Source organism: Piliocolobus tephrosceles, chromosome 1 (assembly GCF_002776525.5).
Source record: "Piliocolobus tephrosceles isolate RC106 chromosome 1, ASM277652v3, whole genome shotgun sequence".
Taxonomy (NCBI): domain Eukaryota; kingdom Metazoa; phylum Chordata; class Mammalia; order Primates; family Cercopithecidae; genus Piliocolobus; species Piliocolobus tephrosceles.
In genome coordinates, this window is record NC_045434.1 from 32,673,073 (window position 1) to 32,700,642 (window position 27,570).

Consider the following 27,570-nt stretch of genomic DNA (forward strand, 5'->3'; position numbering starts at 1 on the left):
GCATTAGGAGATATACCTAATGTAAATGACGAGTTAATGTGTGCAGCACACCAACAAGGCACATGTATACATATGTAACAAACCTGCACGTTGTGCACATGTACCCTGGAACTTAAAGTATAAAAAAAAAAAAAAACTCTTAGAAGAAAACTTCATGACACTGGATTTGGCAATGATTTCTTGGATATGACACCAAAGGCATAGACAACACAAGAAAAAATAAACTGATAAACTGGACTTCTTCAAAATCAAAAAAATTTTGTGCATCAAATAACTCTATAAAAAAACCAAAATAAATATATGTATTATAACATGGTGCTCTCACTAATTTAGAAATTCAAGGACAATTTTTCTTTCTTTTCCTTCTTGCTCTTTCTTCTCCCTCTTCCCTCTTTTTCTCACCTTCCTTCCTCCCTCTCTCCCTTTCCACACTACCCTCTTCTCCCTCCCTCTCTGTCTTTCTTTTCTGAGATGGGGTCTTGCTCTGTCATCCAAGCTGGAGTACAGTGTGGCACGATCATCAATCACTGTAACCTTGAACTCCTGGGCTCGAGAGATCCTCCTGCCCACGTCTCCCTAGCAGCTGAGACTACATGCGCACACCACCATGCCCAGGTAATTTTTAAAATTTTTTGTAGAGACAGGGTCTCATGCAGGCTTGTCTCGAACTTCTGACCTCAAGCCATCCTCCTGCCTCGGCCTCCAAAATTGCTGGGATTACAGGTGTGAGCCACCATGCCTGGCTGACGATTTCTTAAATCAATGAAAAAAGATAATCCATTCTGTATATAGTATGAATAAATAACTTGCTACTCTATGGCCCAAAACTTTTTAGAGGCAGTCCAGTCTTGTTTGTTTACCTTTTTACAGAATAGGCTGTGCTCCATTATTTTATTTCTTTTATGTATTAAAAAGGCCAAAGGGAAAGGTATAACATGATGTGAAATACAGCTTCCAATGCTAGAGCTATCCTTGCCTATCAAAACAATACTCTGAAAGTTACAGGCAGAAAAGAAGAAAAAGGCAAAGAAATTAAGGGTGGTAACTCTAAGATAAAATAAGTCTGTTATCATAGCTTTATACATTTAATAGTGAGAAGAAAGAACCAGACCAAAACAGCACATTAAGAGAAAACAGAAAACAGTGAATAGTAAAGATGGATATACAAGAAACAGAAAAGAAAGGTCAATTAAATGGGCAAAAAGTGACGTAGAATTTTGCCTTGATATATAATGAATTTCATTAAGAGATTTTAGTATACAATAGAAATTTAATAAAATACAATGCAGCATATAGAGATTTCTAAATATTTACAGAAAAAAAAGGTTATTCGGTGGTGTATCTGTCTAAAGGACTTGGTTATAAGATAGCAGCAATTCTAAATGTCTCCATGTGGAATGAATCTAAAAACATCATTAGAATGAGGATGCAGTATATTCATTTTTCATTCACTCAAGAAGAGAAATCACTTTCTCTGCTTGGATTTTTTTTTTTTTTTTTTTTGAGACAGAGTCTTGCTCTATCATGCAGGCTGGAGTGCAGAGGCGAGATCTGGACTCACTACAACCTCCGCCTTCTGGGTTCAAACAATTCTCACGCCTCAGCCATCCCCAGTAGCTAAGACCACAGGCATGCACCACCACACCTGGCTACTTTTTGTATTTTTAGTAGAGACAGGGTTTCACCATGTTGGCCAGGCTGTTCTCAAACTTCTGGCCTCAAGTGATCCACCCACCTGAGTCTCTCAAACAAAGTGCTGGGATTACAAGCGTGAGCCATTGGGCCTGGCCCCTGCTTGGATTTTTAAAAAAATAATCAGTAGGCTGGGCGTGGTGGCTCACACCGGTAATTCCAGGACTTTGGGAAGCCGAAGCAGGTGGATCACTGGAGGTCAGGAGTTCCAGACCAGCCCGGCCAGCATGTTGAAACCCCATCTCTACTAAAAATTTTTTTTAATTAGCTGGGTGAGGCCAGGCGCAGTGGCTTACATCTGTAATCCCAGCACTTTGAGAGGATGAGGCACCTGGGTCATGAGATCAGTTTGAGACCAGCATGGCCAATATGGTAAAACCCCATCTCTACTAAAAATACAAAAATTAGCTGGACATGGTGGCATGCACCTGTAGGTCCAGCTACTCAGGAGGCTGAGGCAAAAGAATCACCTGAACCCGGGAGGCAGAGGTTGCAGTGAGCCAAGATCGCCCCACTGCACTCCAGCCTGGGCAGCAGAGTGAGATTCCGTCTCAAAAAAAAAAAAAAAAAAAAATTTTAGCCGAGTGTGGTGGTGCACACCTATAATTCCAGCTACATGGGAGGCTGAGGAAGGAGAATCGCTTGAACCTGGGAGTTGGAGGTTGCAGAGAGCCGAGATTGCATGACTGCACTCCAGCCTGGGCAACAGAGCAAAACTCTATCTCAAAAAAAAAAAAAAAAAAAGTGGCTCACACCTGTAATCCCAGCACTTTGAGAAGCCATCAGCAGGGCAGATCACAGATTACTTGAGGTCAGGAATACAGTATCAGCCTGGCTAACACAGTGAAACCCCGTCTCTACCAAAAATAAAAAAAAATTAGCCAGGCATGGTGGTGTGTGGCTGTAATCCCAGCTACCAGGAGGGTGAGGCAGAAGAATTGCTTGAACCCAGCAGGCAGAGGTTGCAGTGAGCCACAATCGTGCCACTCTACTCCAGTCTGGGTGACAGAGTGAGACTCCATCTCAAAAAATAAAACAAAACAATAATAATAATAATAATAATCAATAATCAATAATCACAAAGGACATGAGTTTCAGTAAATGTTTGTATTTCTGCCAATGAAAGGAATTAAGGTTAGGAGGGCCAGGGAGAAGGAGCTGCTGAGAAAGAGATTCAAATAGTACCTTTTGCATCATCAGAACCAGAAGCCAAGAGTTTAGGATCCATCAAATTAAAGTCAACACTCCAACACCTCTTCTCATGCTCCTGGAAGCAGAAAGAAGACAGTAGCCTCAGACAGAATAGAGATCTCAAAATGAATAAAGCAAGAAAAAAAAAAAAAAAACTGATATCATTTTATTGTTATGGGGAGAGGGAAAGAGAACAGGCTAGAAAACAAATGAAAAGCAAATTAAGATGTTGATATAAAGTATGCCCAAAACTTTTAATATATACATTTACTGAAATTATTGCTTTCAGAAATTTATTTGATGCATTCTATAAAGACCAAAGTCTGCAGAAATGCTTCAGAAAAGTATCTGGTACCAAAAAAAGGAGACTGGAAAAAAAAAGTATTTGGTATTGCATAGGCATTACACAGGTATAAAAAGTACTAAATAGTGGCTTCAAATCTGTAATTATAAAGCACATGAAGTTCTAAAAGTTTTAAAAAAATAAATACATGATTCATATAACATGTAACTAGTACCCTTATTTACCTGATAGACCTTTGACCTCTGTCCCGTGAATCCATCCCATAAAATAACAGTGCCTTCATAATCACTGCTAGCTAACAGGTTCTTATGGTAACTACTCCAACTGATACAGCTGAAAGAAATATAGTTAAAAGTTACTTTACATAAAAATAAATAACAACGGGATAAAAAGAATTTTAATGTGTTCAGAAAGATTTGCACTATTTTAAAACGGTCTCTATCAGTTCACAATCATTATTCTGCCCACAACATACCTGGGAAAAGATGTATCAATAATTTTGAAATTTTAAAAATAAAAATTAACAAGTAATGACCCTAACCACTTTGTACTGTGATCACTAGCTGTTAAGATGGATGTGTGCCTACAGCTATCATTGGCCATCTTTGATACAAGAGGAAAGGATGTCTATCAGTGAAGGTGATACTGTCTAGAGGGCTCAAGGCATACCATCACAGAATGACAGACCTGATGAGACTGTTTAACCCCCTGGATCCAGTTGTGCCAAATCATATAAGCCAAATAAACTACAGTGAATTGGGTTTCTGTATTTACATCCCAAAAGTCTTGACTTGACTAATTGTAACTTACGACTACAATTCCAATTAAAAGCATCTAAAAGTTAGAATCAAACTTTTATCATTTATGGTTCTGGCTATTCTCAAGTGCTCCAAAAGTCCACAACATCTAAAAACTTCTGCTGAGATACATATCTGCATCATGCATATAGTAAAGGGAATGCATATTATGGAAGAAGCTACTTAGAAGGCAGTTAAGGTAGGTAACTTCTAAGACATGAACACAAGGTCTTTTGCTTTCTACTAGTTGCACTGATGCTAAATTTCAGAGACTAGAAGAGTTCATTTACATTTTTAAATACTTTTAATTAGAATTTCTGGTAGAAATTACATGGAACAATTAAAAGCCACAGTTTGAATTTAGGTAGACTTGAGTTCAAATTCCAGATCTGTTACTTACTAGCTGTGGCTCTGGCTAATTTAGTTCACTTTCACAGCAGATGTGCTCCAAATCTATTTTAGGCATCCTTGAGTATTGATCCTTTCAGCCCCAGGCCCACAGCTTTCAGCCTTGAGCGCTTTCACCATTTATTCCAATGCACCAGGAACTATTGCACATTTTTACATGTATAATTACAGAACAGGTAGATAGCACATTTAAACCTTCTAATCCACGTTTTCATTATGTAATACATTATGAGTACTTGCTATAGGCCAAGTATTGTTCTGAGTGCATTATGGGGATTTTTCAAAAGTACAATCCTATTAAATAGGTATTACTATTGTGGCCTCCATTTTATAAATAAGGAGCATGAAATGTTTAAGGGCACAGACTCTAGAACCAAACTACTTCAGTCTGAATCCTGGCTCCTCTATATAAAGGTATATAATCTTAGGCAGGGTATTTACCTTTCTGTGCTCAGCTTTCTTTGTATAAAATGGAGCAATAATGGTAACTATCTCATAGGTCTGCTAAAGACAAAGCACTTAAGATAATGCCTGATATATAATAATTCAATAAAGTTGTATCCAATTCATGTTATATCTTCTTGATTTAGGACATAAACTATAACAGATTCTCAATGACGAGTGCCACAAATGAATGGGGAAGCTCACCAATTATCAATATAGTATTTTTATAAATGAACTAGAAAAAAGAAAGATATAACAAATAAATTATACAAAGACTATAACAAACATACTATGTATGTCATTCATAAAGATAAAAACGGTTCAAGGATGGCTATTTTGAAAATGTTCAAAGTTCTATACAAAGTTATTATTAGATGATTTCCTCATTTATTTCTCTTTTAAAGCCAATGCTCATGATAACAGCTTGGGAAGCTTGTTTAGAAAACAAAAAAAGAAAAAGCAGATTCTAGAATTCTTCTGAGATTTTTTGGGGAGCAGATCAGGAGCAGAGCCTTAAAACACTGTTAATGTTTAAGAGTATTTTAGGTTTAAAATACTGTTAATGCTTAAGAGTATTTTAGGTTTGAAAAGCACTCCTTATAAAGTATAATCTCTAATACAGAAAACATAAACACCATTCCTTCAGTGAAAAGCAGAATATTCTTGTAAAAAAAATTCTTAAAACTAGAAACAATTCTAATATGTTGAGAATGTTGAGATATGTGCATGCTAGGGGAAAAATTCCTGATGTTCAAATACTATTCATAGGCTACATTAATCCTTATTCAGTACTCCACAGAGTCTCCAACAACCATCTCCAACAAACAACTTTTATTTGATTAAACGAAAGAAGAACTTTCATTTGACAACTGGAAAAAAAAAAAAAAAAAGGCTAACCTCACAGGAAAAAAGCAACCTATATCTGTAAGAAAGATGATCTAAGTAATAATATATACTCTGTATACATAGTACAATTACAGTGTTCACCATGAATGAGCAAAAAGTGTCATGCAAAGGTAAGATAATCTCTTGATAATTACACATGCAAATTGTTACATATATACTACTTCATGCCAAGAAAATAATGTAAATACCTGATTTTCGAATTGCAGGTCATTTCATTCTCAGGATAATGAATATCCACTGCATCCTGGATGACAGTGCCATATTCATAGACTTTAATCTTCTTTGTAACACCAGCAATCGCAAAATAGTCACAATCCCGGTCAAATTCAATACTAAGGGGAAAAAGTGTATGACAACATTTCAGAATTTGCTACTTTCTATTTCTAAAGTAATTCTGTCTACAAGGATAAAAGATCTACTTCAAATGCCTTCAAATTGTACTAGGCCTCATAACACATATCAAATTAAAAGTGGTTGAGATTTGTGTATATCTACACAATTGTGCACAGGTGTACTTTTGTTCCTAGACACCTGACATGCTTTTCATTTAGTTCTAATAACCATATTACAGCTTAGTGAGAAAGATTTAACGGCGTGAATCATTTGATATACTAAAAGCATGCCAAAAGACAATCATCAACTAATGTTTGATACATTCTAGTTATTTCCCTGCCATTTTGTGGAGATGGTAGAATTTCACAATATTCAATGTTATTTTTAATAAATTAGTATATAATTTGAATTACTGAAGCAATTGGGTGATGACAAGGGGATAGCATAAAACAGAACAATTAAATTTTCATTACTTTTTCCCAAATTCATACCTAATCCTCTTCCCCAAACATCTCTCTGAATTATAAAACCCCAATATGCATTCCCCATACCACAAAAGAGGTTAAATAAGTGAATAATCTCCCTTCCTTTAGCGTTAGAGAATTCACCCTCTCTTGCTGATCATTTTTATATAAGCTCCAAAACAAGCTATTTGAAAGCAAGTACAAGATCATACTCACTTTTATAGAACTTGGAGCCTAAACAAAGTTGTTTTTATATAACCAGCTAGAAATCTAATTAGCCCAATGGTAGTAAAAGTTGAAATGAATCATCACATACATTATTCCTCAATATGATTTAAACATCTTTTCTAGAGGTTTAGTGGTAAGAATTCGCACTGATCTACAATTAATTACATAATAATACCTAATATTCATTAGTCATTCAGTAACTACTAAAACATTTTGCATGTATTAACTCATTTAGTTCTCATAACAACCTGTGATATATGTATTAATATTCTCTACATTTTACAGATGAGAAAATGAGGATTAGAGGTGAGGTAAATCCCCCAAAGTTAGTCAGTTTGTAAGTGGCTGAGATGGTATTCAAACACAAAGTGGTCCGGTTTCAGTGTTGGTATTAATAATTACTATGCTTTATCACAGATCAAAGCTCTTAATGTAAAACTCAAAGTGTAAAGGCTAAAGGTTTAAAATCTAATATGTAAGAATGTGTCTTCAGTATCTACGTATGTGTGTTTCTTCTCTCAAAATGCCTAGCTAGTGCTCTGCATCTATCAAGCATTCATTTAATTCATAAAAATACAAACACCTACATGCAATAAAAAAAAATCCATTTTCTTAATGGATTACATGTGATATCCATTCATAGAACAGTTAATGATTAATGATTTATTAAGAAGCTTGCTGAACTGATGATGATAAGAAAGAGACACATTAAGAATATTTCAGGCTGGGCTTGGTGGCTCATACCTGCTATCTCAGCACTTTGGGAGGCCAAGGTGGGAGGATCCCTTGAGCCCAGGCGCTTGAGACCAGCCTGGGCAACACAGTGAGACCCGATCATCACAAAAAAATGAAAAAATTAGTGAGGCATGGTCATATGTTCTTGTCCCGAGCCACTTTGGAGGCTGAGGCAGGAGGACTGCCTAAACTCAGGAATTTGAGGCATGACTGTGTCACTTGCACTCCAGCCTAGGTGACACAGCAAGATCCTGTCTTAAAAAACAATAAGAAGAAGGAATATTTCCCTTAAAGACACACATTGAGATGCCCAATTTTCATTACAGCTTTAAACGCTTCCTTAATTTTATATAAATTTTAAAGAATTAAAAATTTTTTTTACAGAGATGGGGGTCTCACTATGTTGCCTGGGCTGGTCTTGAACTCCTGGGTTCAAGCAATCCTCCCATCTCAGTCTCCCAAAGTGCTGGGATTACAGATTTTAGGCATGAGCCACAATGCCCAGCCAATTCTTAAAAAATTTTTATTCAGTTAAGTGTCACTGACTAGAGTAAAATTCAGCAAATGTTTCCTCCAGTAAAGTATGATACTATAGCAATGCAATAGATTTATTTGTACAACCTCAATTGAACTGCTGCCTCAGCTACTACTCGCTGCCATGTGGATTTTAATGCACCATAACTATAATGATGACAACTACTCATCTATCCCAACTCAATTTACACCCATAGTCTCATGTCACTGAAGGAGAAATACTACTTTATCTGGTAAAGGACAGAATTATTATCAGAACTGAAATCCTGTTTTTAACTTAGGAGGTTTTGGTATAGCTGAGATTTCAAGTGAACCAGTTATGTTATCACTGAAAACTTTTTATCCACCTACACATATTCATAGCTAATAAGTCAACACCATTCCAATGTTGTGCCAGTAAAAGTATACCATTACTAAACTATTAGTTTTAACATATATAATATGTTTAAACACTAATCTATCAAAATAATAGCTTAAATACATTACAGGGAGAAAACTGATGCATAGGTAAAAATGCTATCAAAAGAATTCAGATGATGACCTAAATATGTCTATTATTTCTTCTGATGTTAGGTACCCTGTTATTCAAGACAGCTCTCTTTTTTCAACATGTTATTATTTAGTGACATTAGCTCACTTTTAACTCTCATACTAAGAAATTAACTTTTCGTTTTGACTTCATTGCTATTGTTTTCTTACATTTTCGTTATGTTTTGCTTTTAATATATTAAGGTATCAATAACCTGTAGAGTATGTTTTAAAAATATTTTGGGGGTAACAAGATCTTTTTATAGTGTAAAAATAATAGATTTTAACAGAAATATTAATCAAAAAGTATAAAGGATAATATTATTTCTAGAAAATACTGATTAAAAAGGAAAGAAAGACAAACAAGTCCCCCCTACCACCCAACCACGTTTTTTAATGGAAGAATTTCCACATCACTAAGACTCAGGATTTAAATACTTCCAGATACTGAAACATCTGCTCCCTATCTCTGACATATTTAATCATATATATTCTCAAACATCAACATAATGAGATTCTAAAAACAGATCATGAACTAACTGAAATGGACACTGTAATTTTCAGGTGCAGAGAGCTTTCTAGAGCTAATACAAAACAGATGACCTCTTATATAACAGTATGATATTTCAATACTTTTATTATGAAATCTGGTAACACAAGCAAAAAAGTACTTCAAAAGTTAAACAGTGACTAGTTAGGCTGAGACTAAATAAAAGGTAAACTAATTAATCAAAATGTTGCTTATGCAATTAAATTCAAAAATAAATTTTAAGTCTTATTACTATTATACAACGTTTATTTCTGCCATCCACTGTCAGCAGTAATAATAAAAACAACAGGTTTATGAAAATTTACTGCGATGACAAACTCAATTTCACAGAATTTGTTTTTGATTTCAAAACATACAAGTATACTTTTGAAAAATAGTGTTTCTGGGGACATAAACTGCATTTTTCTTTCACATTTTGAAATATTTCAACTGTTAAAAGAAAGTGACTTATATCAACAGCTGAAATATGTAATTCAGCTGTAGGAAAGTAGTTTTATTATTTGTCAAAAAGGTCATTAATCAAGTGATTAAGCAGCAAGGCAAGAAATCGCACAGGACAGCTGATTAATGCATACCTCCAGTACAATGTGGCACAAAGCAATGAAAGCCCTCTATAAGCCCAAGCAGTGAATTTTGTCAGTGTTTCCACTGTCTGTCATATCTTTTTGCAATTATAAGTATTAGCAAACATGGATTAGTGTCCCTGGATGCTAGAGCCCAATTTATCAAATTAAAGTATAAAGTACGAGCAGTTGTCAAAGTTCTCATTCTCATTCATTACCATGATAGTGTGCCTCAAGAGCAGGTAACCATAACTTCAAAGAAACAAAACATAATTTTAGAAACTGGCCATTTTAATGAACGGTAATAAGCAGATCTTTAAAAAATACAAAAGAGTAAATTAAGAATTGATGTTACTCAACTTTCTTCCAATCAATACTACTTAAAAATTCCATAACATACATAATGCTTGAGATATGTCAAGCATTCTTCTAACCACTTTACATAAATTTACAAGCTTCAAATCTCCACTGTATAAAGAAACTGAGATATACTGATGTTAAGTAATTTGTCCAAGCATACACCAGATAATTCAAATTTAAGCAACTGGTTCCAGAGTCTATGATCTCAATCATCATGCAAACTTGCCATGCAATTTCAATTAGAACAAATGAGCTGGTCTTCAAAGAACATATACATAGGCAAAATAAGAATAACAATACAGAATAATAATATACATTATATTAGATATAGTGATAATAACACATAATAATTTAGCCTGTGCAACAAGTTAAACATAAAGGGATTAAAAAAAGAATAAGGTGGCCTCATCGGGTTGATAATTAGTAGAAGAGATTACAGACAATATAAACAAATGTCAAATGATAAGACAAAATACTGATAGAGGAATTCAGGAGGCAATGATTATTAGGACTTATTCGAAGAAAAGAATGAACCGTGAATATTTTCAGCCATCAAATGTCCAGAGTGCCAGTTATCTGCCAGATACCTAGCTGCTGAAAAAACCAAAATGTTAAAAAAAAAAAAAAAATTACAGTTATGTGCCATTTAAGGACATCTTATGTTCCCATAAATTATAATGAAGCTGAACAATTCCTACCCTAGTGACTTGCAGTGCAACAACACGATCCTCAGGTTTGTGGAGAAGATGGTCATATTAGCATATATGAGGGCTACCTCATTTTGTCCCCTATGGTTGCACAGATTTACATTGTCTGGATGTATCAAATTATTTAACCAGGAATATTTCATTTCTAGTCTTTTACTGTTAAACAATGCTGGAAAAAAAAAAAAAAAACCCTTCTATATGTGTCAATTGCCACATAAGCAAGAATACTCTTAAACACATCCAGAATATGAAGCACTAGGTCAAAAAAATATGTGTACTTTTCTATTAAGTAAAAGCTAAATCTCTCTCCACCCAGATAATACCATTAATAATCGCAATTTCTTCCCTAAATGTTTCCTTTGCTTTCTCATTCTAACTGAAACCCAGCTCTCCCCTGAATATACTGCTTCCTCAAAGTCTTCCCACATTCCATGTTCAAAGAGGCCTGGGAAGTAAAGTTGGTGTCCTTACTATACACAGCTTCTTCCAGTCATTTTTCTCTCTTCTCCCTGAAACCTCCCAGCTCAAAATCTCCTGTAACATATACCATCCAATAAGTGTCCTTGATGCTTCTTCTACCAACCCATGAGTTCTTAGAAATTCTAACTTTCAGCTCACTGTCATTTTCTTAAAAATTATTCCTTTCATAATTATTATTTTAGTAACTATATATAGATGATTAATATCCTGGTCTATCAGTTTTCTTGACTTCCTCTTCTCCAAAGATCTTTTATTCTGCCCACTTCCACTTCACACAACCACACAACTTTACCAAAAGTTATTGGTAACTTTTCTTCGTTACCAATAACTTCACTCCCTCCTTCACCTTATGACATAACACTTTCTGACAACTACTTCCATTCTTTCCAGTTGATTCATGGTCTCCAACAATCCCTCAAGGCCAATGTGATCTAAAAATCTCTGGATCCTATAACCACTGCTCCTCATTCTGTCATGTATTTACTTTCTTCTTTCCCAACATAAATTACATGGCCAGTAAATATAACTCCCTCACACAACTTTGTACTCGGTTACCATTTTCATTCTCTTATTTTTTGTACTTTACCTCCCTGGGAAAACTAACCCTAGATAAATTTCTCTACTTACTCTACATTTGAACTGGCAGATTTGAAAATGGTTAGAGAAAAAACAAGCAACCATGTTCCCTGGTCTCATTTTAAATTCATGATCACTATCCCTAAGAGGGGCACTTAACACTAACTTCATAGGAAACTACTCTCATCCTCTGACTCATAGAAAGAAGTTACATAATTTTTTTTACTCTTCACAAATTTGCCATACCTTCACAATCACTCTCAGCAAATTATTCCTTTTTTTTTTGAGATGGTGCCTCACTCTGTCACCCAGGCTGGGGTGAAGTGGGTGCAATCTCAGCTCATGCAACCTCCGCCTCCCAGGTTCAACCAATTTTCCTGCCTCAGCCCCCCGGAGTAGCTGGGATTACAGGCATGTGTCACCACGCCCAGCTAATTTTTGTATTTTTAGTAGAGACAGGGTTTCACCATGTTAGCCAGACTGGTCTCAAACTCCTGACCTCAGGTGATCTGTCTGTCTCAGCCTCCTAAAGTGCTGGGATTACAGACATGACCCACTGTGCCCGGCCAAATTATTCTGTTTTTAAGTTTACTGAAAAATATAAAAAGAATAAGAAGATACTTTCCAAAGGCTCCCACTAACCACTTAACATCTTCCACTTATCAGCATTTACACCAACATGTTTTGATATATTCTGTGGTCTTTCTTGTCATTCTGAATGCATGTGCTCCTAGATGTAACCAAAATATATACTTGTGCGGTAAGTTCCATCCTTGCTTACCTACTCAAAGATTCTTTCCTAAATTTCCCTCTTCTCTTCTGTATCAATCAATTTTTCCATCTATCCTGGATCTTTTCCATAAGCCTTTCCATGTTTTTCTTCCTTTTCAAGTAAAAAACAAAATACTTCTTATAATCCTATTTCTATTTTAGCTACTATCCTATTGCTTTCCTTTCTAATACCATAATTTTACAAAAAAAAAGTTTTCCATAATCTCTTCTCTCATTCTCCTTAACTCACTGGAATCAAGCTTTTACCTCCATCACTGAAAATGCTGTATGAAGGTCAATAATGACCTCTAGGTTGCTAAAGAGAACAGTCAAATCCGAATTCTGACCTTCCTTAAACATCAAGAATAGCTGACATAGATGATCACTCTCTCTTCCACAATACAGTGATTTTTCTCCTATCTTACTGACAACTCCATCACAGTCTACTTTGGTCATTCCTCCTCATCTTCACTTTGATAATAAAGCATCCCAGGCCGGGTGCGGTGGCTCAAGCCTGTAATCCCATCACTTTGGGAGGCCGAGGTTGGTGGACCAGCTGAGGTCAGGACTCTGAGACCAGCCTGGCCAACATGATGAAACCCAGTTTCTACTAAAAATACAAAAAAATGAGGCGTGCATGGTGGTAGGCACCTGTAATCCCAGCTAACTCAGGAGGCTGAGGCATGAGAATCGCTTGAACCCGGGAAGCGGAGGTTGCAGTGAGCCGAGATCACACCACTGAACTCCAGGCTGGGCAACAAGAGCGAAACTCCATCTCAAAAAAACAAAACAAAACAAAACAAAACAAAATAAAATAAAATAAAATAAAAGCATCTCAGAGCTAAGCTAATCTCTTGTACCTCACCTCCTTTTTATCTTCCTGGATTTCTCTGGTGATATCATATGGGCTCATGGCTTTCAATCTATACAGTACACTGATGACTATCAAATGTTTGTCACTCAAACCAGGCCTCTCTCTACACTACTACCTCAAGTGTACTTGACAGCTCCAATTTTAATCTAATAGGGATCATTAACTTGTCTGAAATTCAGTTGCTGAATCCCCTGCCAAACATTTAGTAATTTCTTCCAGTTTTACTTGATTAGGTTGACTAACAATTTTCATCTTTTGTTTTTAAAAGCTCATGAATGCATTAGTAATTGTTTTTCATAATGTATTCTTATTTTTATATTTATTTAATTTCCTTCTATTTTATTTAGTTTACTTTGTTCTTTCTCTAATTTCTTTACTTGGATGTTTAATTAAATTGTTTTGTATCTTCTTTATCAGTATTTTTTCAGTTAATTCCTTTAGAGTAAGGAGTTCTATTCTGGGCACTTTTAGCTATGTCCCACAGGTTCTGATACACAGAAGTTTCATCACACTGGTCTGATTTCCATTTTGATCCTAGAGTTGCCAAAGAAGCTATTAAATTTCCATGTGGTATATTTTTCCTGTTTTGTAAGTTTGTAATAAATGTTTGATTTTACTGTGTTGTGATCAGAAAACGTTAATTTTTATATTCTGTAATTTGAGATTTGGTATATGATCTAGATTCTTTACATTTTCTGATGTTCCATGGACAATTTAAAATAAGGTATACTCTTTATAAATGTTCGTATATGTGTTCTAGCTTGTTAATTATGTTATTTAGGGCTTCTACAGTTTTATTAACGTTTATATTTTGCACACTTAATCTGTCATGGACTAAGATCTGATTCATACCACTCTAAATGTGTTTATTTTGTCTTACAGTTAACACAGATATTTTTTAATAATAAAGATATCTACAATTAGACTTAAACTTCAGTGTAGACTGAACTTTGATCATTATAATGGGGGTGTGTGTGTGTGTGTGTGTGTGTGTGTGTGTGTGTGTATGTGACAAGGAGAGACTGATTTCATGCTTTCTAGCCTGAATTAAATCTTACTTTCAACTTTCACATTTCAAAGTTTTAAGAACTCTTTTATATAAGCACAGATTTGTGGCTTGTTATAACCTACTATAAAAATATTTTCTTACTGATAGGAAGTTCAGCCTATTTAAATTTATCAATCACATGTTTACTTTTGTATCTGTCATCTTATTTTGTGATATGTTGTTTCAACTGCATTTTTAATTAAAACAAAGTATTTGACCACCTGATTTCTTTGTTTTCTGTCTTAGTCTCCTAAATGGGAACTGCAGTATTTCTGTCTAGTGACTACAAAATTACTTTATTAATTACTACAGAAAGAAATAAAGGATTCAATGTACCTACTAAGTTTCTACTCTGAGCAAAGGATAAAGTTATTGTTGCCCTTACTCTTCGAATCCTACTGATTATACTGTCTCACAATCTACATTATACCTCCAAAAATATTTATACTTCTCATCCTTATGCAAATGAACATCCTATAATTAAATGAGCATAGAAATGAAATCCACTGTACATAGAAAGACAAACTACCCCTGCATTCCCAATATTTGCTGAATATTCCAAACTTACTAATTATAAGTAGATGTAAGAATCTTATTATCCATTATATTGTCTAATGCAGGTATACCTGCTGTGTAGTTCTGAAATGATCCTAAACATTTACATAGTTTGCTACATGAATGATATGCTTTGCTATAGTAAGAATTTAGAGTGTATTCCTTCCCCACTTCAAGAATGTGGCCTCTTATCAGATCCCACACGTGAACTTGAAACTTCTCCTCCTCCCCTCTGAAATGTGATAACACATCTCCTCAGATCCCATATGTGAGTTACTGACTTCAACTACTGAACTTCAAACATATATAATTAAGAGCCTGACAGCACTTTGAGAGCTTAGTCTGTGTCAAGTTTGACTCTGTCAGCCACTTCTGAGAAGATGGAATGCTCAGGTTGTGACATGGCTTGGAGCTTTGAAGCCTTGCTTTCTAACACCAGCACTGCCCTCTCACTTGAAGGGACCTTACAGATAGTTGCGGATCTCAGCTGTGCTCACACAAACGCACACTTCATTGTTTAATTAAACTTTACTTTCCACTGAGGCCTGCTTCCATCCTAATCGAGCAACCAGACTTTAATAATTTTGGAGCTCACTCACTACGTGGTTAATGTAACTCATCTATCAAGTGTATTCTGTGTGAAACTTGTTCACATTATTCTCTCCCTCTTAAGCACTGTGAACCTAAGGAAAAAAAAAAATCTTTGTATGGCAATAAAACAAGTGAGTCATAAATTATTCTTTGATCATCTTATTTTAACCATACAGAATAGCTAAGTATTTACAAATTAAAATCATCTTCATTTAAAGTATTTTCCTTTTATTTCTCCTTTATATTAGAATTGAGACACTATAATTTTTTAAAAATTATAGTTAGGGAATTTGTGAAATCTTTATTTATTAATTTATTTATTTGAGATGGAGTCTTGCTCTGTTGCCCAGGCTGGAATACAATGGTGTGATCTTGGCTCACTGCAACCTCTGCCTCCCGGGTTCAAGCGATTCTCCTGCCTCAGCCTCCTGAGTAGCTGGGATTACAGGCACACACCACCACGCCTGGCTAATTTTTGTATTTTTAGTAGAGATGGGGTTTCACCATGTTGGTCAGGCCAGTCTCGAAGTCCTGACCTACTGATCCACCCAGCTCGGTCTCCCAAAGTGCTAGGATTATAGGCATGAGCCACTGCGCCCAGCCAATATCTATTAATTTTATGTCAGAACAGTGTCAGTGGTTCCAACAAAACTTCATTTATGAACACCAGAATCTGAATTTTCACATCACAAAATACTATCCTTTGCATTTTTTTTCAACCTTTGCAAATATAAAAAATATTCTTAGTGTTACAAAGTCAGGCAATGAGTTGAAATTTGGATCGCAGGTATTAAGTTTGCTGACCTTAAACTCTTTTTTTAATAGCAACCTGCTAGACAACTGCTGACCTTATTCTGAATTAATGGATGGACTTGATTTTATATCACAGGCACTAAACTGAAGCCACATTTTAAAGTCTACGCATATTTTTATTCTATTGTTTTTATTAGGTGGCTCATTTTGTTTGAATTCCATAAAACCTCAAGATCTTGCTTTAAAACCATTACTTCAAAAAAATTTACTTTCCTATTTCCTCTGGCTATCATTGAATAGCTAAAACAAATAAATACACTACCTGATAGATTATATTCTGAAACACTTTTGTGAATATCAAGTGTTTATCTTGTGATAAAATATCTTTCTCCTTAAAACATTTAAAATTAAAGATGCATCTTGATGCCCTTTAAAATCAATATACTTAATATCAACTTTTGTTCATTTAGAACATCTAGCAGAGAAAATAACAAGAGCTGAAAAACAAAACATATTTTTGTACCCAAAGTTACTATGACATTTTGTCCTCTTTAAAATGTTTTAGTAAATACTTTGAAATGTGTATTTAGTAAAAGTACACCACTCAAAAGAGAATCATATGAAAGCTAGTTTCAGTTCTTAACTTTTGAAACTGCAAAATAAAATACATCTAATTTCTCAGTTCTGTTCTCCAGCAGTATTTACAAAGCAACCAACAGGATCACAATATTAAATCAGTAATGTCATTGCTGTGATGTTTCATCAGGAAACCATAAAACTATGATATAAAGAAACTATTTCATCCTACCAAGAACTAATGTGGAGCATAAGTTTATAGTTTAGAAGAAAATTTCATCATTTATATTTAAAAATGTGTCCCCAAAATATCAGTTAACACAGCAGACTTAAAAAATCAGAAACCCATTTTGTGTTTCTTACAAAAACAAGTAGTAAAAAACACTGAAGAAAAATATAAAAGAAAATGTGAGTTTTGCCAGATAAATGTGTTCAAACCATTGCAGCAAGAAAAAAAAGAAGAGCTCTTATTCTAAAACGTATATGGAAAGGTAAGGGACTTATACTAGCCAGTATAACTTTTGAAAAGAGAAACAAAGATGGAGAACTTATATTATCGAATTTCAAGCCTTATTATAAAACTACAGTAATCAAGAGCAGACATACAGATCAATACAACAGAACAGACAGTTAAGCAGACTCACATATATATAGTCAATTCATTTTAAACAAAGATGCCAACAGGAAAACCTTTTGATCAAATGATGCTTGGAACAAGCGGGTATCTATATTGGGAGGAAAAAACTGAACCTCAGCCAGGCACGGCGGCTCACACCTGTAATCCTAGCACTTGGGAGGCCGAGGAGGGTGGATCACCTGAGGTCAGGAGTTCCAGACCAGCCTGACCAACATGGAGAAAACTCCATCTCTACTAAAAATACAAAATTTACTAGGTGTGGTGGCGTGCGCCTGTAATCCTAGCTACTTGGGAGGATGAGGCAGGAGAATCACTTGAACCCGGGAGGCAGAGGCTGCAGTGAACTGAGATCACACCATTGCACTCCAGCCTGGGCAACAAGAGTGAAACTCCACCTCAAAAAAAAAAAAAAAAAAAAGAAAAAAGAAAAAAATGAACCTAAACCATTATCTCACAATCTAAATAAAAAATAACTTGAAATAGATTATAAGCCTGTAACTAAAAGCTAAAGTTATTACAATTATAGAAGAAAATATAGAAGAAAAATCTTCGGGGCAGAAACATTTCTACAGGGTAGAAAAATTTTTTAAATGGATGAACTGGAATTCATCAAAATTAAATACCACTCATGTTCCTTGAAAGATGCTATTAAGAAAATAGAAAGATGAGTCACAGGCAAGGAAGAAAAATCTGATAACACATATATCTGAGAAAGAACTCACATCCATAATATAAAAGGAATTCTAATCACTAAATAAGAGAAAGACATGATGATGATGATGATGATGATGATGATGATGATGATGGTGATGATGATTTTTTTTGAGACAGAGTCTCACTCTGTCACCCAGGCTGGAGTGGAGTGGCATGATCTCGGCTCACTGCAATCTCTGCCTTCCGGGTTCACGCCATTCTCCTGCCTCAGCCTCCTGAGTAGCTGGCACTACAGGTGCCTGCCACCATGCCTGGCTAATTTTTTTTTTGTATTTTTAGTAGAGACGGGGTTTCACCAGGTTAGCTAGGATGGTCTCGATCTCCTGACCTCATGATCTGCTCGCCTCAGCCTCCCAACGTTCTGGGATTATAGGCGTGAGACACAGCGCCCAGCTGAGAAAGACCTGATTTTTAAATACTGGTCAAAAGATATGAATAGACAATTCACAAAAGACATACAAATGGCTAACAAGTGCATTAAACACCACTAGTGATAAGGGAAAAGTATAGAAAAATAACAAGAAAATGCCATTACATACCCACTAATAAAATGCCTGATATATATATTTTTTTCTTTTTTCTTTTTTTGAGATGGAGTCTTGCTCTGTCGCCCAGGCTGGAGTGCAGTGGCCGGATCTCGGCTCACTGCAAACTCCGCCTCCTGGGTTCACGCCATTCTCCTGCCTCAGCCTCCCAAGTGGCTGGGACTACAGGTGCCCGCCACCACGCCCGGCTAGTTTTTTGTATATTTTTAGTAGAGACAGGGTTTCACCGTGTTAGCCAGGATGGTCTCGATCTCCTGACCTCGTGATCCGCCCGTCTCGGCCTCCCAAAGTGCTGGAATTACAGGCTTGAGCCACCGCGCCCGGCCAAAATGCCTGATATTTAAGAATAACAATGCCAAGAGTTGCTGAGGATTTTGAACAACTGGAATTTTTTTAACTGTTAATTAAAGTGGTAAAATAATCCAATCACTTTAAAAATCATTTTGGTAGCTTCTTAAAATGTTAAACACAGCCTAACCATACAGCATAGCAATTCCAAATCCCGGTATTTACCCAAAGAAATAAATATAAACATTATGTATATGAATACTCATTATTCATAATAGTAACAAACTAAAAACCCAAACAAGTTTATTCAAATAAATTATACAATTATTCAAATGAATAAACTGTAGAATATTTAGACAACAAAATACTACTCAATAAGTAAACAAACAAATTATTAATATGGGCATCAACATGAACGAATATCAAAAACAAGCTGGGCAAAATGAGCTAGACACAAAAGAATAGATACTGTATGGTTCCATTTATGAGAAATTTTTAAATGGTTGAATTATTTTATAGTGACAGAAAACAGATAAATAGCTGCCTGCGGCAGGGTTTGAAAGAAGGGTGGAATTAACTGCAAGTGGTGGAAGAGTAAATTTTTGAAAATGTTTTATATTTTGACTGTCATTAACACAAATACCAAAAATCAAACTGCATGCTTTACTGTATATAAATTATACTTCAGTAAAGGTGATTTTAAAAACTATCTAACTTGTGATTTTATATTTCTTAAATTATGTAAATCAGACTGCAAATTAATCTCTCTCAAGCACAGATCAAAGCATTGAGTTTTATAACTTCAGAAGTTATCCACAAAATCACCTACTGACGTGGGTGGGGAGAAGGGAAGAGGAAGAGAGAATGTGAACACAACTAAACATCATTAGTGGCAGAAAAAGAGCCCTGTTTCAATGTTAGTATGATACAGCTAAGTTGCCTAACCATAGGTTAGCTTCTGTCTTATTTCAGGGCATTTTTTGGGGGGGGGGCTCTATTTGATAAATAATTGTAAAAATACACAAATAGGAAACTTTCTGCTGTACATACCAGAATTTGTTATTATGTAAATAAAATCTGTAGCTCTCATTAACCCAATGATGGAGTGTCTACTACATGACAGGCCAAGTGATAGGTTATTTCTGTTAAGTAAGTAATGATAAAACATAAAATAGCCACTCATCACAAATAGATCAGAAAATCTGACAAAAGCCACTTTCTTTCGCAGACACACTTTGATGTCTGAAAATATGACAGAAGTTTAATCAAGTATAGCAGTACATCCTGAGAGCTTAAACAAATCTTTTTCAACCAGTTAAAAGTGGAAAAACCATCCGTACCTGATGGATTTTTCAAAATGAGGTAATGGGCCAAATCTGGCCCATGGTCCATAGTTTGCAAATTTTAAAAAACCCCGTACTTTTCTTAATCAAAATAAGCTTCCTTGCATACACACAAATTCAATGTAAAGTTTGAAAACATACAATTCCAAAAAACTGAAAAATTACAAAAAAATTGTCATATTTCATTTATATAAATAGGGATATATTTTTTTAAATTACTTTTAAAGGCTAATGGAGACACTAGCATTTCCAGGACATATCTACATACTGCTCTAAGATAACATATGCTCAAAATATTAGTTCAGTAAATTTTGGAACTAACTTTTGAACACCCAAGTGTAATTTGTCGAATGTAATACATTCTTTACTCCCTTCATCTGAATATACTGAACATAGTAATGTGAATAGCCCTATAAACATTAGCTACCACACTCTAATATACCTCAATGACCTTAGGGTGTATTAAAATATCTAAAACCATTTGACCTCATATGAAATAAATATAAGCAGCTTTACTTTTTGGGATCCTATCTGCAGTGTTATGATTTCTTTCCCCATTTTCTTTCTTTTCTTTTTTTTGAGATAGTGTCTTGCTCTGTTGCCCAGGCTGGGGTTCAGTGGCATGATCATGGCTCACTGCAGCCTTGACCTCCCAGGCTCAATCGATCCCCCTGCCTCAGTCTCCTGAATCCAGCCAATTTTTGCATTTTTGTAGAGACGGGGTTTCACCACGTTGTCCAGACTGGTCTCAAGCTCCTAGGCTCAAGCAATCTGCCTGCCTCAGCCTCCTAAAACGTTAGGATTACAAGCGTGAGCCACCATGCCCGGCCTCTTCCCCTTTTTCAAGCTTGCAGTAGCTACCGCTTCTTGCTGCTGCCATTTAACCTACCTATTGCAATCACTCTCCCCTTTATAATTTAGAGAGACACAAATCATATATCTAAGATTATTAGAAATTTTATATAAGTCAATAGGCCTGAAATAACCCAATAAACTAATAAGAGTTTTAGTCATTAATTTAATGGCATTTATTTTATTCCAGTGCCTTTTTATTTCAATGTAAGCCTTCCTTACTATGTTTCAGTCAGATGAGACTGCCAGAAGTTAAAATCTGTTTAGGTGAAGGGTTAGTATGTTATGGAACTCTTTACTGTGAACAGCAGATAGAGGAATTAACTCAGAAAAAGGAGAAAAAAACTGAAATAGTACATGCGGACAAATGCTCTTACAGTAATGTCCTATCTTACTAAGAAGTTTTAAATGTCTAAAAATGTCTGAGGGAAGCAATATATGGGGAAACTATCATACCTAGGACAAATGGTGAATTGAAGCTTTGTCAAATATTTATGTTATAAAACACTTGTCACCAGATTGTTTTACATATAGCGACATCAGTTATTTGTAAGTTGCAGCTGTAAGGTATCAAAACATGCCACCCCAAAATACGCTACTCTGCCATAAAATTATTTTGAGCTGAAGACAATAGAAAAAGAGTAAACATAGGATGAGCTTTCTGCCCTCCCCTACATGCCTGAAAACAGAACATAAACTCCTTTTGGAAAGATGTTTCCCCCACCCCACTTCCTGTACCAGGAAGAGGATGTTTTTTTTTTTTTTTTTAAAGATGGAGTCTTGCTCCACCGCCTAGGTTGGAATACAGGGGCGCGATCTTGGCTCACTGCAACCTCCGCCTCCCGGGTTCAAGCAATTCTCCTGCCTCAGCCTCCCAAGTAGCGGGGATTACAGGTGCACACCATCATGCTCAGCTAATTTTTGTATTTTTAGTAGAGACAAGGTTTCACCATGTTGGCCAGGCTGGTCTCGAACTCCCGACCTCGTGATCCACCTGCTTCGGCCTCCCAAAGTGCTGGGATTACAGGCATGAGCCACTGCACCTGGCCTGGGGATAATGATTTTATCACAAAGATAAGATGGCACCAAAAAAGAATCTACACAAGTCTTTCAGGACTAAGAAGTCCTTATCGACCATTAGTTTCCGCATGTATTTGTTGACCCTAGCAGCTGAAAGTCCCTTTCCTTTCTCTTGTTATTTCTCTTTATTGTCCTTTGTTCAAATGATATAAAAGCCTCTAAATCTAGCCATTTCTTCGGGGTTCTCCCTTCTTTTATGAACCTCCCCCACCTCTTCAGCCCCCATGCCCTATGTCATGTAAAACTTTTAACTTCAAATAAGTGTTTGTGCCTTTTCTCTTGTCAATTTGTTGTCAACTTATTCCCCAGGCCCAGCCACTGAACCTGAAAGGGTAGAAAAAAGCTTTTCCTCCCCTACATAGTAAAGTGAACTCCTACTAAACTCCTACCAGTGATAAAATGGAAAAGACTTTGCTATTTTATCTTAATTGTCAAAAACATAAAAAAGAATAAATGAGGAGACCAAATTTTTTAAAGTTCAAAACTTCCCTCTCAATCCTACAAAATGTTTTGTGTTATTTACTGGCAGTCCAGTGGCTGCTGACTTTTATGTCAAGGTGAGATGGTTCTCCAGCACAGTAAGAGTATGTTTCCTTTTAAGGACCAGCTCTGCAGGTCAATCACCAGGATGAAATATCAGTATTTTAAACATTAATGAATTCAATCTCAAATTTCACTATGAAATTCCTTCACCAAAAAATAACTGTAACAGCTTTTTTGAGAAAAACAACGATATTTCCTTTGTTCTGGTCTCTAAACTAGAGTTTCGTTATTAATGTTCAGCACTAAGACAAGTAAGTTACATGTGCTTGATCCCTTCTGCCCTTGGAACAGTTGGTTACCAGCTGTTTTCCAGACCCAGCCCCTATACAACTTTCCCAGGGACAGATGGAATAAGTACCTTGGTACACATGCAATCCATTCATATGACAACTTATTGGGCAAGAAGCTCTAGAAACTAAATGGTTTTTAACTCTATTTTTGTTGATTCACAAAGTATAAATATAAAAACTATAAAAACTATATTATAATGGTAGATATATGCCATATATTAATTCAAATGCATAGAACATACAACACTACGAGTGACCCCTCATGTAAACTATAGACTTAGGGTGATAATAATGTGTCGTTGTAGGTACAAATTGTAACAAATTGATTTTGTTTGAGGGGCAGGGAAGTGCTGGAAGGAGAAGGTCTGGGTCCCTGGTGAGGACTCCAACCCCAGGCCCGTGCCCACGGACCGAGGTGAGGACATGCATTTCTGCTTTTGTGCCCAAATGTTGCATTTTCCAAGATCACTCTGACCCGCTGCACCGCCATCCTGCACCTATAAAAACTCGGACACCCCAGTAGGCAGAGACACAGCGGCTGGACGTGGAAAGGAACACATCGGTGGAAGAGCACACCAACAGGCACCAGCAGACACCAGCAGGCCATTAACCAGCAGCAGGATGCAGAATTTGGCTGGAATGGCTGGAAGACAGCCTGGCCGCTGGGCAGCCTGACTCCAGGGGAAAACCACCTTCCCACTCCATCCTCCTTCTGGCCTCCCCATCCACCTCCCTGACAGCTATCACCACTCAATAGAAAAGCTTGCACTCATTCTCCAAGCCCACGTGTGATCCAATTTTTCCGGTACACTAAGGCAAGAACCCCAGGATACAGAAAGCCCTCTGTCCTTGTGATAAGGCAGAAGGTCTCATTAAGCTGATTAACACAAGCTACCTACAGATGGCAAAACCAAAACAGCACTCTACAACATACACCCACTGGGGCTTCAGGAGCTGTAAACGTTTACCCCTAGACACTGCTGTGGGGTCAGAGCCCACGCTCCCACGACCTGCCTGTCTGCCTGCTCCCTGTAGGGTCAAAACTCCTCTGAGCAGCAGGGCACCAAAGAAACAAGCCACACTGCCATCACACACCCTGCAAGGGGGACAAGGGAATTTTCCCATTTCAAAATGTACCACTCTGGTGGGGAATGTTGGTAACGGGTGATGCTATGCATGTGTGGGAACAGGAGGTATATGGGAAATCTCCGTACTAGGAACCTAAAACTGCTCCATAAAATAAAGTCTATCAAAAAGTAATTATGATCTTTTCCTAACTAATTAGGCTGGGCGCGGTGGCTCACGCCTGTAATCCCAGCACTTTGGGAGGTCGAGGAGGGCGGATCACAAGGTCAGGAGATTGAGACCATCCTGGCTAACACAGTGAAACCCCATCTCTACTAAAAATACAAAAAATTAGCTGGGCGTGGTGGCGGGCGCCTGTAGTCCCAGCTACTTGTGAGGCTGAGGCAGGAGAATGACATGAACCCAGGAGGCGGAGCTTGCAGTGAGCCGAGATTGCGCCACTGCACTCCAGCCTGGGTGACAGAGCAAGGCTCTGTCTCAAAAAAAAATAAAAAAGAAAGAAAAAAAAGAATTAAAAATGTAAATATTTCTTATTAGAAATGCCTTCCTTCCTTCCATGCAAATTCTTACACATAGCACAGACTACAGGATTAGAAACTCTGAGAGTGGAGCCCATCAATCTGTGTTTTAACAATATCTCCAGGTGATTATGAGGCACTGTCCTAGAAACAGGTTAGTAAGTCGGAAAGGGTAAGAATGCCAAACACTTACATAGTATTTACAACACGCCACATAAAACACAGAATAATTTCAAAGAAGTTCTCATTTCATCTTATTTAAATATGATTAATTGAGCCTATTTCCAGTTAAACCAGATAACTGACATAAAAACACATTTTTTTCCAAACTACATGAAACCTTGAATGAATGAACTTTATTCATTCAAACTGATCCTTCTAACTCCTGTTTTAAATTACGAGTTGCACTCTAAAGAGTTACCAAGGCGTTCTCCTCCAGAAGTAGTCTATATAACTGAATATATGTGAATAATTATATTCTCTTATTTTTCTTCCACATGTTTTATCCAGAGGAAATGCAAAATACCTTCCCCTTAAACTTGCTAAGTACAACAGCCCAGCCTTTAACAATTACTATCTCCCCACAAACTTCTGCAAGAAATATAACTGTAATCCCCGTACTTTGGGAGGCCAAGGCAGGCAGATCAATGGTGGACAGAAGTTTGAGACTGGCCTGAGCAACATGGTGAGATCCTGTCTCTACAAAAAATACAAAAATTAGCCAGGCATGGTGGCAGGCGCCTGCAGTCCCAGCCACAGGGGCTGAGGTGGGAGGATCACTTGAGCCCGGGAGGTCAAGGCAGTAGGAAGTCAGGATTATGCCAGTGCACTCCAGCCTGAGCAACAAGGTGAGACTTCATCTCAAGAAAATTAAAAAAAAAAAAAAAGAAAGAAAAAAAAGAAAAAGAATTTATATGAAATACATGGTTTTAGATATAATGAAGTCATAAAAGTAAGTATGTAGTGCTGCATCCTATCTTTAAAATCAAGCACAGAAAGAATCTATAGGAATTCATTAAATTTTAAAGAAGCATTTCAAATGTCTCCAGGAAACTAAAAGTCATCACCTCAAGAGAACTCTCTTTAGTCAACTCCCACAGTATTTTATCAACTTGCCACAAGCATTTACTATTTATTTTCTACCTTGAATTTGAGTTATTTATTCTCCAATTGAGTATTCCTCAGGTATATCAGGTAAACAGGAATACCCAATAGATATCCAGTAGACTATCCAGTGCTAGAAGTACAAAGATGAAAAAGTATTCTTGCCAAAGATGTGAGCACTTCTCCCTGACCACCATCTCCAGAGGGTTCTCCCTCACTTGCTTACTGCATAAGCTCTTTTAATGACCCTTTAACACCCTGCCACCAAACCTAAAAAAGTACCTGCTTCTGCATCCACTCTCTTGTTTCCTTATATTACCCAAAAGGAAGCGGCCTTCCTTCTAACTAAGGCAAGAAGTCTTACTTTGCTTTAGATTCAATCCCATCTGTAAGATCTCATGATCTAATCCACCAGTTTATCTCCTTTTCCCTTTGGATTGCATGGCAATACACTCTCTCATCCTCCTTTCCAATTTTCTCAGTCTGCTTTACTAGTTCCTCCTTAGCTAACAAGTCTTCAAATGTTAGTCAGTGTTCTATATATCTACAACTATGGTGTCAATCACTAACTGCAAAAGTTTCCAAATTCACAGTCCTCACCTCATCTCTGTATAACCAGAGAATTTATGTCAAATGTTAGACAAGCTCCTCCTCCAGTATCCCTACCTGTGTAAATGATACCCGTATTTTCCCTGCCCAGCTGCTCCAGCCAAAACCTTAGAAGTTATTTCCCTCTGCTTCAAGGTCAACATCAAATCAATCACAAGTTCTGGCTACCCTAGTTCTTATATATTCTTAAATACTTCTTCTGCCTTGCCCCACAGACCTCCCAGAACCTATATATTGGATCTATTTCCACTTGTTCTTCTTCTTTTTCTTTTTAAACTTTTTTTTTAAATTAAGAACTCTGCCAGCCAGGCGCAGTGGCTCACGCCTGTAATCCCAGTACTTTGGTAGGCCGAGGTGGGTGGTTCACCTGAGTTCAGGAGTTTGAGACCAGCCTAGCCAACATGGCAAAACTCCGTCTCTACTAAAAATACAAAAATTAGCCGGGTGTGGTGGCACAAGCCTGTAATCCCAACCACTCAGGAGGCTGAGGCAAAAGAATAACTTGAACCCGGAAGGCAGAGGTTACAGTGAGCCAAGACTGCATCACTGCACTCCAGCCTGGGCAACAGAGCAAGACTCCGTCTCAAAAAACAAACAAACAAAAACAAACAAACAAACAAAACAAAACAAAACAAAAACAAATAAACCTCTGTCATCCAGGCTGGAGTGCAGTAGTGCCACTATAGCTCACTGTAACCCTGAACTCCTGGGCTCAAGAGATCCTTCCACCTCACCCTCCTCATTAGTACTAAAGGTACATACCACAGGCCTGGCTAATTTTTGATTTTTTGATATTTGTAGAAATGGGGTCTTGCTATGCTTCCCGGGTTGGTTTTAAACTCCTGGCCTCAAGCAATCCTCCCGCCTCTGCCTCTCATAGCAATGGTATTATGGGCATGAGCTCCCATGCCCGACCACTCCTGCTTCTGTCCAACTATTCCCCATACTGTGTACTGTAAATACTTTCGTAGCACTTAAAACACTTTATTCTAT

At 36.8% G+C, this 27,570-nt stretch overlaps 1 protein-coding gene across 7 annotated transcripts in view; it reads right to left on the minus strand.

Moving 5' to 3' along the window:
* Window positions 1–27,570, minus strand: part of COP1 (COP1 E3 ubiquitin ligase) — a 264,958-nt gene that overhangs the window by 93,509 nt on the left and 143,879 nt on the right. For all 7 annotated transcript variants that reach the window (XM_023207226.1, XM_023207224.3, XM_023207222.1 and 4 more), the window contains 3 exons: window positions 5,931–6,074; window positions 3,412–3,520; window positions 2,878–2,959 (listed from right to left, as the gene is read on the minus strand). In XM_023207226.1, the coding sequence (XP_023062994.1) occupies window positions 2,878–2,959; window positions 3,412–3,520; window positions 5,931–6,074 (335 nt within the window). The remainder of the gene's footprint in view (window positions 1–2,877; window positions 2,960–3,411; window positions 3,521–5,930; window positions 6,075–27,570) is intronic.